The sequence below is a fragment of the Mauremys mutica genome, chromosome 13 (genome assembly GCF_020497125.1).
Source record: "Mauremys mutica isolate MM-2020 ecotype Southern chromosome 13, ASM2049712v1, whole genome shotgun sequence".
NCBI lineage: Eukaryota > Metazoa > Chordata > Testudines > Geoemydidae > Mauremys > Mauremys mutica.
In genome coordinates this window covers 19,026,950-19,042,832 of record NC_059084.1, presented here as the reverse complement: position 1 = coordinate 19,042,832, position 15,883 = coordinate 19,026,950, and the positions used below count along the sequence as shown (strand labels likewise).

The 15,883-nt window shown below is 43.2% G+C and overlaps 1 protein-coding gene across 2 annotated transcripts; it reads left to right on the top strand.

Moving 5' to 3' along the window:
- Nucleotides 1-3,385: 3,385 nt before the first annotated feature.
- On the top strand, nucleotides 3,386-14,811 carry SERINC3 (serine incorporator 3). 2 transcript variants are annotated; one of them, XM_044984641.1, is made up of 10 exons: nucleotides 3,386-3,409; nucleotides 5,656-5,817; nucleotides 6,784-6,977; nucleotides 7,942-8,021; nucleotides 8,828-8,965; nucleotides 9,675-9,844; nucleotides 11,159-11,249; nucleotides 11,861-12,038; nucleotides 12,762-12,989; nucleotides 14,000-14,811. In XM_044984641.1, exons 2-10 carry the CDS (start codon nucleotides 5,782-5,784, stop codon nucleotides 14,136-14,138), a joined length of 1,254 nt encoding a protein of 417 aa, XP_044840576.1. In that variant the 5' UTR covers nucleotides 3,386-3,409; nucleotides 5,656-5,781; the 3' UTR covers nucleotides 14,139-14,811. The 2 variants fall into 2 exon arrangements, with proteins under 2 accessions (XP_044840576.1, XP_044840575.1); XM_044984640.1 differs by having other exon boundaries at nucleotides 3,394-3,522.
- The last annotated feature ends 1,072 nt before the right edge of the window (nucleotides 14,812-15,883 follow it).

Genomic DNA, 15,883 nt, shown 5'->3' with positions numbered 1-15,883 from the left:
CTCCGGACAATGTAAGAATCCATTATGGTGACTGTCACGGAGTGTGGGGGGACACAAGGCCCTGCACCCCCGGCTTCCTGCGATTCAACATGACTCTCAGCCAGCCGGTAAAGCAGAAGGTTTATTTAGACGACAGGAACACAGTCCAAGACAGGTCTTGCAGGCACAGACAACAGGATCCCCCACAATTAGGTCCATCTTGGGGTTCCAGGGGCACCACAGCCCCATTGGGGGGTCAGAGCCCCGTCTGGGCTCCCCTCCATTACACCAGCCAGCTCCTGAAAATCTCTCTCTCCCCAGCGTCTCCTCCTCCCGCCTTTGTTCAGTTTCCTGGGCAAAGGTGTCCCCTGGCCTCTAACCCCTTCCTGGGTTCTCACATTACATGCTCAGGTATCCTCCCTCAAGGCCCGTCTCCCATCCCCCAATGCAGACCGTCCTCCCAGGCCAACACTCCCCACTCAGCATTCAAAGACCACATAAAGAACAGTCCCAGTTTGTCACAGTGACACAGTAAAACCACCTCCCTTGAAGGGCACAGAGCTTTACTTTACTTAAGTTCCTACAGTGTGATTGTGGAGACTGCATGATCTGTGTCAATCCTAACAGTTTTCCAACAGCTGTCCAACAATGGTCTGGTTACAGTTTTCAACTCCAGTGCCTAGAGGTCTCAGAGGCCAGAAACCTCTGCTCCAGCCTCCCCTTCCCTCCACCTTTAAAAGCCTTGTGTGTTTTTGAAATGCCTTTCCTGATTGCCCACCTTGGTAAGCACACCTAGCAGCTGATCCTTGTTGTGTGTAACTGCCAAACAACCATGCTGGCTCCGTACAAAAAAGTAGACTGGCCTGCCCACAGTAGACTGGAAGTGTTGGATCTCCTGGGGAGAGAATACAGAGGGGATGGATACAGAGAAGAGGTGGTGCAAGCACAGCTGTGGAACAGTCATAAAAAACGTGGACATCTATGAGCAGATTGCACAGGGGACGCAGGAAAAGGGATACAGGAAGGATGAGCAGCAGTTCCAGGTGAATGCAAAGGAACTTTGCCAGAGATACCACATGTCTGGAGAAGGCGACAGTGGATCTGGTGCTGCCCTGCAGACCTGCCACTTTTACGAGCTGTAGGCCATATTTGGCAGAGACCCCACAGACCACTGTGGAGGTGGAGCCTGAGACAGTGACCCCTACTGTGAATCATAAGGAGGGGAGAAAGGAGAAAGAGGAGGGGGGAGATACAGCAGGGGACACCAACCATGCAGAGCCAGGACCTATTTGAAACTCAGGAGTCTAGCCAGTCCTGCTAGGCGAGCATGGAGGAGCTTGCTGATGAAGGGGACGGGAGCTCAGAGAAGCAGATGTGTGCGTTTTTTCCTTACAATGTTTAAATTTAAAGATAGCACACAGCTCATTCCCAAGTTAACAAGAGAAGGGTATTGACTTTTCATTGTTTTACTCATATGAGAAGAGGTAGAGGTACAACAAACAGAGGTAGAGTTAGTATCTGTTTTTCATTCACCTATCGGGTTAGGCGGAGCATAGAGAGTATTCATGGGAATAAGGGACGGGAGCTTTGAAATTTATTTTGCCCTTTCCTTTGTGACTGTAAAAGTGTAACTGATGCATCAATGTCTTGAGTTTGAAGAAAGCCGGAAACAATAGTTCTCAGAGGTATGAATTGCCCCACTCCAATGGCTGTTACGTCAAATGCCAGTAGTGATACTATAAAGTTCAACACTGTTAATTTTCATTGCTTATCAAAGCATGTAAGAAAGGAGAGGGAAGCATCACGTTGTCTGCTCAGTGACAGCTCATTTTAGTGCCTTGAGTAGGTGGATTTGAGAGAGCATCATCATTTACTCACCCCTAACCCCAAGTTCAAGGAGACCAGCAGAGACCAGATAATATGCATGATCATATCTGAACATCTGCACAATCTACTGATAGCTGCATCTAATTTTGGCAGCTCAAGTTGGTGAAGTTTAGAAAAGTACCACAATCTTTTATTTTTCAAGTCAGATTTTCCAGATTCTGACCAGCGATGACTGTTTCAGTGATGAATGTATGTTGTTTGTAAAGCTTTGGGGGAACTTTTACAATGAAAGACATCCAACAATGGTCTGTCTACGTGATCACAACTGGCCTGTTAGGTAACGTGATGTAATCCCAACTGTGCTATAACAGAGTTTGGTTTTACCTATGCTGATGAGAGTAAAATATGTTACAACCATATTCAAAAATCATTTTAGATTATTACCATGGTAAAACACAGTGTGAACCGATAGACATATTTTAGGAGGCTGCCTGGGTTTTTATGGGGTCGTTTTCTTTTCTCTCCACATCAGAACAGGCAAGACAAATGGTGGCCACAGCATGACCCCTGGCTGCTGTGGTTCATCTGGTTGCACAGACCAGCATTCATTATTTGGTTTTGATTTATGGGTGTTTCAAGCCACGCATAATAAGTCCCAGGCAGCACCCCTCACAGGACACCTTCATGAGCTTGCCCACTGGGGTGCCCCCTCCCTATAGCAGAACACGACATTATGTCCACTTGCGATGCCGAAACAGGATGCAAGGCGATGCTCTTTGGCCAGGACGTGACATCATGCTCAAGCAACACCACGGTGACATGGCATGTTGATGTTATAATGGGACCGTGCCCCTGTGCCATCATAGCACTGTGACGTCACACTGGCATGGCTCTCCTCTTAAGTTTCTCACCAGGCAGGTACTCGATCAGCCTGGAGGGGTTTGTTATGAATTTGCCGGTTGCCAGTAAGGATTTGCATTATCATCACAATACACTGGCAGAGCTCACGTTCAGAGTCTGGGGCCAGCACAAGATGCTGCAGCGGTTCAACTCCTGCACTTTACGAAATGATGTTATCGGTCTTATCGCTGTTCTCTCTCCAGACACCCCCCGTGGCCGCTGGGCGTTGGGTACAGCTGCCTCGCGGTGGGGCTGGCAGGCTCACCCTGAGAGGAGGCTGAGGCCTGGTGCCTCAGGAGGCTGTTGGCGGTTGCCATGGCAGTTGGTGGGAGGGGGAGAGGAGCCGCCAATGGCCCCGCCCACGGGGCGGAAGATACAGGGGATGGTTGAACAGCCTCGGCCCTTCCTGTCAACTTCCACCCAGCTAAGTGCCCCCATAGGTTGGCTCTGACACTGGCACCACCCACTTGGTCTCTTCGACCAATGACTGCCTTGTTGCGCGAAACGTCACCGATCACCGCTTTGGAGGCCCTGCAGCTCTGCTGCCTCAGCCCCGCCCTCCAAGGGGCTCTCTGTCTTCTCTTTGGCTGATCCGCCTCCCCCCTCCCGTCTCCTAACAGATTATTCCGTGCGTGCATGAAGTCACCACGCTCGGGACGCGACCAATGAGCGCTGGGCTGCGGGGCGGGTGCATCGTGATGACGTAAGTGGCGTCGCTCCGGGGGGGAAGCGGGAGTCGGAAGCGGCGGCGGAGGGCGAAGCAGCTGCCGTGTTACCATGGGGGCCGTGCTGGGGGTCTGTTCGCTGGCTAGCTGGGTGAGTGGCGGGGCGGCCTCCCGCTGCCGGGGCCTGGTGGGGGGTGCGAGCTCCGCCCACCGCGTGGGCCCCCGTATGATCCGTGCTGGGAAAATGCTGCGCCGCCCTCTCCCCCCCCCCCCGCCAGCGGGGGAATGCGGCCGTGAGGCCTGGACGCCCGGGGGGGGGGGGATGTTATTACCGCCGCTAACGCTCGTCTCCAGGCCCGGAGACCCCCACCCCGAGCTCTGCGTGCTAGTGTCGCTGGCTACTAGCGGGGCTGTGCTGTGTCCGGCGCTGAGCCACGTATCACGGCTCTTCGGGGGGCGCCTTCAGGCAGTGGCCCAGCTTGGCGCCCTTGTGTACGGCGCTGTACGGTCACATAGCGAGAGGCAGGCCCAGCCCCCAGGAGCTGCCAGGCTCAGGAGCTGGATAGGCAGGCGGCGGGGGGAAGGGATGTGATATTGAGTACATAGCAAATGTCCGGGGGATCCCGGGGACTTCTTGCTGTAGCTCACGGGTTTCCTGCCTCATTTCGAATACTACAGACATTGTTTGTTTCTGGGAAGTCCCTCTTCGTGTTTGTAACTTCAGGAGGCGTAACACAGGAAGTAATCGTTATGTTATCAACAACACACAAATTACTCTGAGGACCTAGCAAAGGCTCATTTGGGTTATTGTAGGGCAAAGCCCATAAACTAGGGGAGAGATGGGGTAGGGGGGAAAGAAGCTTTTAAAAAATGCTGGGTACTTAGTCTGGTATAACAAAGAATCTTACACATCTAGTGACACCACTTATGTTGTCTTTGTTGTTACTACTTGCATTTCATTAACCTTAAAACAATGAAAATGTATTTGCTACCTTCACTTTCTAGTTCTCTTGTATTAGTCCAGTGCTAAGATTGCAAATACTGCAGTGGTATGTCTAAGTTTAAACAAGAACTGTTTTCCTGGAAATTATGTATTTAATTCATTTTTTGTGTTGCGTTTGTGGGTGTAAATTACTGATGACTTTTGAAATACTTTTTACATGTAGCTAAATAGTTGTAAAACTGTTAGTACACCTCTACCCTGATATAATGCGACCCGATATAACAAATTCGGATATAACTTGGTAAAGCAGTGCTCCGGGGGGGCAGGGCTGCGCACTCCCACGGATCAAAGCAAGTTCGATATAACGCAGTTTCACCTATAACGTGGTAAGATTTTTTTTTTAGCTCCTGAGGACAGCGTTATATCGGGGTAGAGGTGTATGTTTTATGTACTGTCATAAAACACTGGAACCAATTAGGTTGGGTTTTTTCTAAGCTAGATGCTCTTGAAACCACTTTCTAAATAAGAAATTCAGAAACTGGTTTTAAATACAACTTGTTTCCATAATAGATAAATGCTCATAGCAGTAGAGAGAAATGAAAACACTCTCAACCTTTCATAAATAACTCTTAAAGCTTCTCTGTAATCAAGAACTTCAAATTTGAGCATGCACAATTCATGAGGAATAGAATTCGTGACCACAGCAAATCATTCGTTGCTGCCCCAGTATTACTTTGCACACATTATGAATTATAGAAACTTTTTTTTCCTAAAAGAGGGAGTGGTGTTGCTTGTGAAATCTGTCCCCTGTGTTTTTCCTTTCCATAAGTGGGTCCCTACAGCCTGGTAGCCATTTGTAATAAGAAGAAAGCAAAATAAGTCTTGCGTGTTTGTGCTGAATGCAGAAGTGCAGAACTACTTGTTCTAATGTAATTACAGGCCCTGTGACCATACCATATTTCTATAATCTTCTGTTTTGTAAACTAAACTGTATTGTATGTGCATGATTTTATACCTTGGAGTACGGTTATAAAACTAAAAATATAATCACACGTGTAAAAGGATGGGAGTGCCATCACTTGAGACACTTTAAATGAAGATGATAAAACAATAAAGAATTTACTGTAGGAAAAAATGCCATCAAGGTGAATCTTGATGTCTAAATTGATCACTTTGGTCTCTAAATTTGTGGTAACTTCTGCAGGAAGTGAGTGACTGGGGCTATTAATTTCCAGGGTATTTGGCTCAGTAGGGGACTGTGTTTAATGATGATGATTAGCCCTTTTGAAAGTGAGGTCTGTATAGGGAAATACCCTTACTGTTCCCATGTTGGTTCTCCAGATTCCATGTCTGTGCAGCGGTGCCTCATGTTTGCTGTGTCGATGTTGTCCAAACAGCAAGAATTCCACAGTGACCCGTCTTATCTATGCCTTCCTCCTTCTTCTCAGTACGCTTGTTGCCTGTATCATGCTAGCACCGGGAATGGAAGAGCAGCTGAAAAAGGTATAAATAAGACATTTGTGATCTCTTTTGTAACAAAGCTATGACCTATGCTAGTAGCCCCCAGTTCTTCTTATTAGCCATGGACTACCTCACACACAAATGCCCAAATAAACTGGAGATGTTGAAAGGGGGGAATTTCCCAAACCGGAAAAATTAACTGTGTTATAAATCTTTGGATTGCTAGAGTGTCGCCCATGTGCATAATTGAAATGTAAACTATTGGTAAATTACATGTTTTCTTTGTCCTCAGCACAGCACTGTTCAGAGAGCCTGTCACGGTCCTGCAAATTCTCTCTGTAGAGCAGTTCATTCAGATTTTATGTTGCTGGGAACAGGATTTATGTTACACCATTAATTCATATGCTCCTGGTGTGTTGATTTAAATCCTTGAATAGGAAGAACACCTCTCCCAACTGGAGACAGGATCCTGTTAGGATGGTGGTTGGAAAAGAAGATTCCAAGATTTGGGGCAACAAAAATATTAACTGACCAGTGTGGCCTGCGTTCTGCCAAAAAGTCCAGTTGTCTGTTCAGTAGTGAGCTGCTACTGAGCCTGCCGCGCAAGAGTGGGCAAAGGAATATAATGGAGACTTGCCACAGTATATATGGAATGGTTTTCTGTTTGGCTCCTAGTTTGAAATATCTATTTAACTTTTGTGACACTTGGGCATCTCAAGCCTAGAGAATGAGGATACCAAACTCACATCCTTGCTCTAAGCCTTACACTCTGATACTTTCCTTTTGGGTAAATTAGTTACTCTCTCTATGTCTTGGTTATGCAGTGATATGGGGAGGAAAAGGTGACACTAGGAACAAATCTGATCTCTGCCTGTGGACCAGATGCAAAGCCTTTTCTCACAATGGCCACCAGAGGAAAGCTGGCTGAGACCCTTGCATTAGTTGTGTATTCCACATATTTGTGACTGCGGTCTTAGAACTGCAAGTTACAAGTCTCTTTTTATCCAGGTGCCTGGATTTTGTGATGAGGGGCTTCATACCCGGCTACCACACATGAATGGCTTTGTCAACTGTGATGTGCTGGTTGGATACAGGGCTGTCTATCGAATCAGCTTTGCCATGGCAGTGTTCTTCTTCATTTTCTCTCTTCTTATGATACAAGTGAAAACGAGTAACGATCCGAGAGCCTCAGTGCACAATGGGTATGTAGGCATTGTATTGACTTGCCTGTTAACTTGCTTCGTCTGTCTCTTACCAATTTCTTCCCCAGATAGGACATTAGGAAAAAGTTCCTAACTGTCAGGGTGGTTAAACACTGGAATAAATTGCCTAGGGAGGTTGTGGAATCTCTCTCTCTGGAGATATTTAAGAGTAGGTTAGATAAATGTCTATCAGGGATGGTCTAGACAGTATTTGGTCCTGCCATGAGGGCAGGGGACTATAGTGACAGATTCCTTAGGTATATGTGGATGAACAGCCTGGATTGAGTCCTTTAGTTCCTTTGCTGATTGATTAGAGCACTGCTTCTAAAAGTGTGTAAGTAACTAAGATCCCTAGGAAGCCGCCTACTTGCATTGCATTTCTAAAGTTCTGATAATTACAAGCTGAAACATTATGCCTTGAAATCAGCTAACTCGCCTGTTCTGTCATTTTTCCAAACACGTATAATTCTCTGGAGTGTGGCATTCATTTGAAACTGCCATCTTCTTTCTTTTTTTTAAAAAGGGAGCTAAAGATGGAGTGGAAAGGGAGACTCTCGACAAATATTTTTAGTATATCTTAATTAAAAGAAACCTGTTAAAATAACTGAGACTTTGTTAAATGTTTTCTTATTTAACATTCTCTCTCTCTCCAGGCTAAAGCACTATTTCACACTATTCAGTTGTGAAATGTTATAGATATTATTTCATCACCAAGAACCCATTTGGGTGTATATGTACCCTGTCCGAGCATGTGCAGGTTTCAAAAGACCACTCTTATTTGGCAGTCTCCTGTGTGAAAGGACCATCTCAGAGCATCCCCAAATAGACTGAATACAATTCTGTTCCATCGTTATTAGACAATCACGTCTATTAATCAGCCATATTTTGTTCACTTAAAACAGGGTTCATTGTACAGATAGAGGACCAACACTGTAAAACATGTTTGTCTTTTTATTTTAAAAAGGTTCTGGTTCTTCAAAATAGCTGCCATAATTGGTATCATGGTTGGAGCCTTTTACATTCCTGAAGGGCCTTTCACAAGAGGTAAAGTTAATATATAGTCATGGAATTGCTTTTGAAAATACAAACTTTTTCACAAATTACCAGAGGTTATAGTTGGTGCATTCCAAGTTATGGTTATTGTAGAATACATACAGTGCAACCCTATTTCCCTGGAATGTTCTGGTAATTAGTTACAAGGTAAGCGGTACATGTCCTGGGGCATAGCTGCAGGTGCTGTTTCGCATAAACAGGGCTGAGCTCCATATTTATACAGTAGTTAAATACCTTAATTATTTTAGGTGTTTGTATGACTGACTAAATCTTCGTTTCTCTTCTGTCACTGTTCATATTAGATGTCAGGAAAGACTTTGTTTCCCAAGGCATTTAAGGGATCTTCTGCAAACTCCTTTAGGAAGTTCTGTCCTCTTCAGTCAGCTATTCTAAGGAAGTGTTTACCTATGACTAGTACTGTTTGCATCCATTTTGTAGGATTGTTTCATAAACTTTGATGGTCACTTATGGACATGAAAATAGTGTCTTACATTAAACATTGAATTCTTCTCTCTGAAAACACTTTAGGCCCAATCTTGCAAATACTTAGCACGTACTTCAGTGTGACTCAAATTAAGCAAGTGAAACTACTTGCATGCTCTAGAGCCAAGTACATGTGTATTTGCAGGATCGATGCCATAGAGTACTAGGGGACTGCATTTCCAGGCTATATTTTCACTATTCCTTTTAAAATCTGATAAGCCAGTTTATAGGCTAACCTGAGGCTAGTTTTTCTACCTAGTAAAATACAAATTATGAGAAATAACTAACTTTATACCCCTTCATGTCTTTTCTAGCATGGTTTATTATTGGCACTCTTGGAGCCTTTTGCTTTATCCTCATCCAGCTGGTGCTGCTTGTGGACTTTGCTCACTCCTGGAATGAGTCCTGGGTTGGGCGAATGGAGGAAGGAAACTCAAGGTGTTGGTATGTGGGTAGGTATCTAAATCAGAGAATGCAAAACATAACTAGAAGAAACAAACAATGCGTACATAGTGTACAAAAATAAGGGATAGCCTCTTACAGCCCTGCCACTGTGTACGTGCTGTTCTCTGATCTGCATCCTACAACTGAAACTCCATAGTTACCTGGGGAGTTAGAAGCTGCAGTGTTGCTCTGCTATAGCTCAATGTACATGCTGGTTCTAGTCTCATTAATTAAAATGGGAAGTAGACCTATCAGTCACTGTCCATTTTGATGGTCATAAGAAATAAAATTTAAATTTCTTGCCCAGCTACATAGGAGAGAAGCATGGTCTGAATGCAGGGCTAGCAGCCATTGACGCCTTTAATGTCCTCAGGCAAGTCAGCTAAGCAATTTTCCTTAGTCATCCTGTCTGTATAATGGTGATAACGTCATTGCACTTCATGCTTGTAGGCTGGTGATGTGATTGTAAATGGCTCCAGTGACACAGCCATAACAATTAGCAATTTAACTTAACTATTTTAGCTGAGAACACTAACCTCTGTGGCTCCTTATATTATAAATAACTTGAAAGAAGGGCACTATAAAAGCACCCAGTCTTTGTGGGGTAGAGAGAAAATCTTGCCTTTAAAATTCAGGGCTGATAAGTGCCCCAATGGGGAGCCTGCAGAAGTACTTGTTTCCATCCTGTGTTGAGTTAACTTGTCTTTTCTTTTTCAGCTTTATTTTCTTGTACGAGCTTGAACTACATCTTGTCGATAATTTCTGTTGTGCTCTTCTATGTATTCTACACTAAACCTGATGATTGTACTGAGAACAAGTTCTTCATCAGCTTTAATATGATCTTGTGCATTGTTGTCTCCATCGTTTCTATCCTTCCCAAAGTTCAGGTACTACATTTTCTATTTTTGGTTAAATCCTTTTGTACACAGACAGCAATATCTTTAAATCTCCTTTGAAGTATACATTTGCTGTTTTTATAATACACATTCAGAAAAAAATTGTCTCAGGATGAGACCATGCTAATGATTGTGGGATAACTAGAAATAAGCAGAAAACTGAGCCTAATGCAATAGTTCCTGAACTGTGGACATTTAGAACATTTACTGACCATCTGCAGAAAGCTGGCATGTCACATAATGACAGCTAGAAATCAGCATCGTATTGGACACATCTGAAATACAATGCACCAAACTATTTTTTAGTGCACTTAGTGAAAGCAGTTGCTGTGGTTCCCTCAGAGATACTACAGCTACCATGGATCAGAGGGGAGGCATCCAAGAGATACTGGGTAAAACTTTCAACATACCTAAATGACATCAATTGGATTTAGGGTCTTAAGTCATTAAGATGCTTTTGAATACTTTCATGCGATATGGTGCACTATGAAATTTTCAAAGAACCCTTGGCCTAGCTAGCAAACAATGAATGATGATAGATTAGTCTTCCTTTGCTCTGATTATGTTGCTGTTGTAAGATACAATGTTGCCCTTTATGATAATTGTGGAAACCCGCATTAAATGAAAAGGGTTGCACATGTGTAAATTGAGGGTTGAATTTGGATCGTTCTATTTTGGGTGATTGTAAAGAGGCAAATACTTTAACAGACATCAAAACAGGTCATCAAACAAAAAATAGTTCTGCATCAGGTAGAATACACTTGCTTCACCTGGTTAAACACCCATTGAAGAATACTGGGCATATCTGTAGGTCTTGGGTTCTAAAGCTGCTACTCTTCCCCCAAATCTATTTTGAGTCACCACCTCTGCTAATATGCATCCGGGGATAACTAGATATTGCTCAGAAGTTATTTGCTAGACTTGTATTTTGCAAGCCTGCTACAGAGTCATGTCACGATTAAGTCAAGCAAGAGCTGCTGATCAAAGATGGTGTGTGCAGTGCATGTGTTTGGGTCAAGAGGGATGAACAAGTGTCCCTGGCTTGTTTATTACCAGTGTTCTCAACCTCCAAAGATAGGCTCCCAGCGTGGTTCTCAACCCTGAATTATTTGCTCCCATATATATAATACGGGGCCCTAAACAGTTATGGCAAATGTTTTAGTCACTAAATACTCATAGGCAAGACTGTTTAAAAAGTTTGATTGTAGTTACTAGAAGTTAGGCAAACCTGCAGCAATTAGGATTAAATCCAGCTCTATCTGAAATGCCTTTTTTGACTCTGGAGGGCATTTTGTCTTTAAACAGGAACATCAGCCTCACTCTGGCCTCCTCCAGTCCTCTGTTATTAGTCTCTACACAATGTATCTCACTTGGTCAGCTATGTCTAATGAGCCTGGTAAGCATCTATCTGCCTTGGTAGTAATGTATTCCATTTTTTAAAACAAAAACATCAGTGGAGTTTACTGTTACCAGAAGCCATTGTGCTGAGATTGCTGGTCAAATGATGCATTTGTGAATCCATGCAACCTGTGCATACTTAAGGTGTAGACTTGCTACATAGTCAGGTGGTCATATGCAGCTTCTCAGTGGCTTTCTTTTGTGTGGCGTATATTGCAGCAATCTATTCTGGAGGTCCCGAAGACCTGGTTGATGGACAAGGTCTGGACTGAAGTTAATTCTCTAGCCAAGGCTTATATATTGCGTTCTCTGAACTCCTTTCTAGTGAACCACAGAACTAAATATTTTGAGAATCAAGCAGTGGGGGGGATTGGAATGTGGGAAGGATGGTATCTGTGCAAAGATCTGAGAAAGGGCCTGATTAGTGTACTCCAGTCTAGTCAAGTGCAGGTGGGAAGACTTCTTGCCACTGATGCTACTGGGGAATCCAAGAGCAATTGGAAGTCCAGAAGGAACTCTAGACTACAAACCTGGCCAACAAGATGACAGGGATGAGTTTTACTAAAAAGCTTGTGCCTGTTTATCTCTTTTTTTGTAAACCTCTTTCAGATAGAAGCTGCAACCCAAGTTTGTTGAATATCATCACACAGATAACTGCACCCACAGTAGCTCCAGCTAATGCAACTGTCATACCTGCTACTCCAGCTCCACCAAAGTCCTTGCAGTGGTGGGATGCACAGAGTATTGTTGGACTCGGTATCTTTGTTCTTTGTCTCCTGTATTCTAGGTAAGATCTGAGTCACTCAAAGCAGAAACAGGCAGAACTTACCTTCCTTTTGTGGACACTGTGTATGAAATCTACCTGGTTTGCACATAAGGCTCTGTCTAGCTTGATGTGGGCAAATAAAAATCTGAAAGACTAGTAAAACTGTGAGGAGGGTAGAGGCTTCACCAACCTTGTTCTTAATTAGTTGAAGTCTTAAGCTAAAAAAGGCCATAATAGCATGAAGTGGGGAGGGGGTTGTTACTTAGTCAGTAGGTAAATAGTAGGAGAGTTGTTTCTGAACTGACCTCCAATCACAATAAAAAAAAACTAAACACATTGGGGTAAGGTGTTTGCCTGGACTGGAAGTTCAGAAGCAGCACACTGCTTCCACTGATGGTAACTGAAATCTGTGTCTTGAGTTTCCAACTCTAGCAGGGGCTAGGAGTTAACTTCCTGGTGTGGTACTGTCACCTGCAGTGATCTTCACAGCAGTGTCAGGTGCCTCTGGAAAGGGGAGGAATATGTTCCTACTCCAGAGATTGGGTCTCTGATATGTAACATGGATGGAAATGGATCTCCTAAGGAGGAGCGTTCCTTTTTTACTCCTTTGGAAAAATTTCAGTCAATCACAACACATGTTGGGGATGGAAAAGATTTGACTAGTAGTTATAGTCACTAGTGAAACCCACCCCCATGTTCTATAGGATGGATTTTTAACTTTTTCTTTTTTGGGTCACTTCGCAGCATCCGCTCTTCCAGTAACAGTCAGGTGAACAAGCTGACTTTGTCTGGGAGTGACAGTGTCATGTTGGATGATGCTGTGGGAACTGATGGTGGGTCTGTGGAAGATGGAGAAGTTCGTCGGGTCATGGACAATGAGAAAGGGGCAGTTCAGTACAGCTATTCTTTCTTTCACTTCATGTTGCTCCTTGCCTCTCTCTACATCATGATGACACTCACTAACTGGTACAGGTAGGAACAAAATGGGGTTAACTTTTTAAACATAAAATATATTTACGAAGGTGGATGAAAGGTGCACCTGCTACCTCAACTCTGGGTGGCTGATCTGACATCTGTGCAGCTTTAATTCCTGCTGGGAGAGTAACTCTTATGCCCCATTCCCTTTTATATCCAGTGAGTTCTCTGTTAGTTTAGGAATTGGAAATCTGAAGGCTACTCCAAAATCTGGGACATCTGTCCTATGGGTTGAGATCTTCCCTTCATGCTAGCTGCATCAAAGTTGTGGGGGTTAGCTTTTTATGTTGATGAAATAGGATAGTAAAGAAACAGTAGAAAGCATTAAAGGCATTGACAGTAGAAGTGGGGTGGGTGAGCCTGCATAAAGGATTATCCAAATTTGTAAGAGCAGCAGATACCATACTGACTAGCAGATTTTTCTTCAGATTCCTGTGGCTGTGCATCTTTCCTCCAGTTGGCATAATGAGTTAGTCAGGGACTCTGTCCTTTTGAGAAGTTTTTGGTTCTGCCCAGCGTGAGATTGAAAAGACAAACAGGAGAAGGAATGTTGGCAGCTACCAACATGGAAGCCACTTATGTGGTGAGGGTTCCCCCAGCGCCACTGAGACTATCCATCTTGAGGCTGTGCCCCCACCACCTACTTACTGCCTTTTTCTTGTGATTGGCTGACCTACTACATGGGGTGGTCTTGCATTTTCTCATTTAGTGGAGGAACAGCTCCCTGAAATGAAGAACTGAAGTTGGTTAACTGGCTGTGGGGTCAGTTTTAAGAGTGGTGATGCATAAACATACATAGGCTGGGACATACTGAGACTAGGTGGCAGGACACCTCTAAAGTTCTGAAAGGAGGGACTTTGCAGTTTAGGGTCTTCACTTATAAGGCAAGGAGCCTTTTTGGAAATGATGGTGGTGTTGTTCCAAACATGCTGCACCTTCAATTCAGTAAAAGTGCAGAGAGGGTGGCAGCAGGAGGCTTATCATTAACTATTTTTCCATTGTTACAGCCCTGATGCAGACTTCAAAACTATGACAAGCAAGTGGCCAGCCGTGTGGGTGAAGATCACCTCAAGCTGGGTCTGCCTCCTTCTCTATGTCTGGACCTTAGTGGCTCCTCTTGTCCTTACCAATCGGGACTTCGCTTAAATGATTGTGCTTGTCTGGGATTATGAAAATGCCTGAAGTTCCTCTGCTGAAAGCCAAAACGTCATGTATTGCTTCGGTTATTCCTTGAAGCTAAGGGAAATGCATCTTTTCATGTTCCATGCATGTGGATAGAAACTGCTGGATTATGTAATGCTTGATGTAGTATCTAAACTACAATAATTTTGATACTATTTTATTTTAACCTATGTGTGAGGTTAGCTATTAGTGCATTTTTGAAAGCTACTACCACTGTGGTGGTAGTGTTACGGCACAGAAGAATAACACTTGTAGTATCCATTAGTTCCAACACAATATTGAAGAGAACCATTAAACACAAAGTAATGTATTTTAAAGAACAAGCTGTGTTCAGCATAATGCACTAAATGCGTCAGTATGTGGAAGTGTAAGCCATACTGCATAAATTTCTACATTCCATTGTCTAAAAGAGCACCCTCCTGTTTGTGGGCAGAAACTTATACATTCACTACAAGACCAAGATCTTGAAGATGTGTAGCTGTTAACTCTAATTCCTGTTCCCAGAACAATACTTTTAGATTTTATGGAAACTATGCTTCTTGATTTAGTATATTTGCCAAATATTTTAACTTTGATTTAACTTTAAATTAATCAGATACTTCTGTTATTTCAAATTAAAGTTATGCTGGAAAAACAAGTTTTTTTTACTAAGTCTCAATTTGTCTGAGCTTGAATGAGTTAATACACATGAAATTGTCAATATTTGCATGATAATCTATATTTTAATCAAATGCATTTAACTGTTCAAAGCATCTTTCAAACTCTCTGTTCCAGGTAGGTGCAGGGATTAGGGCAGCAAGTTTGTAATCTCCCATGGTATTTTGAATTAAAGGGCAGCTCATACAGCTGCTGAAGTTACAAGTCATGTGGTAGGATATGTAGTACCTAGAAGTTAATGGCTCAAGTGGTGTGTCATATGACTTAATCTATGCTCTGATCAAACATGGTGATTACTGCCTCATTCCAATCCTCTGATGCTGAATCACATGTTGGATGGCGAGTCTGTGATGAGCACACTTACAAAACACATAGCAAAGTGGACTTGGTTATTTTTTTTACTGCAGACTATTACAATTAGACTACTAACACTAGTTATTTCACGAGGAGGTAGGTATTCAAGCTTGCATCTTAAATTTTTAGCTTTTTACTGCATCCTGGTGCACATACAATATTAAAGTGACAATTCAGGCCTAAGAGTATGTTTAAGTTTCTCAGCATGTCCACTTTCTTGTAATTTGGCCTGGTCATGGTGTCAATAAGTATGTTGTAACAAAGGACACTACACACAACTGGGTGTGCGCTGATAAGGAAGAGGAGTGGAAAGATGGAAAAGCTAGGGTAGCCTTTGTCTCATCACTATCTTGTATCCTACAGCCACTACTAAAGTACAATTATCAATAAATTAAAAGGTTATCTGACTGCTATTAGGGCTTCCTTTTTATTTAATGTAGCTGTAGATACTAGGCTACAGCTGTTCATTTCATATTCTATCCTGGATGGTACATGGTGTGCAGCATGCTCACTAGCCTACTTAAGGTTTTTTTTTCCAGTTACTAAATACTGTCTACTACTGTTATATTTTTATCTCCTATTAAGGGTACTTTAACTATGCTTAGTTAATTAGTTGGAATAGACATGTCATCTTGCATCTCAGCAGATTCAGGTCACATCTCTCACCTATGAAGATTCCCAGACACTGTTCATTTAGA

What these genes read in the sequence shown, in the direction of transcription:
- SERINC3 (XM_044984640.1), top strand. Translation starts at nt 3,484, where the DNA reads ATGGGGGCCGTGCTGGGGGTCTGTTCGCTGGCTAGCTGG. An exon ending in TGGAAGAGCAGCTGAAAAAG is followed by an intron (nt 5,818 to 6,783) that starts GTATAAATAAGA and finishes CTTTTTATCCAG; the next exon opens with GTGCCTGGATTTTGTGATGA. An exon ending in ACACTCACTAACTGGTACAG is followed by an intron (nt 12,990 to 13,999) that starts GTAGGAACAAAA and finishes CCATTGTTACAG; the next exon opens with CCCTGATGCAGACTTCAAAA.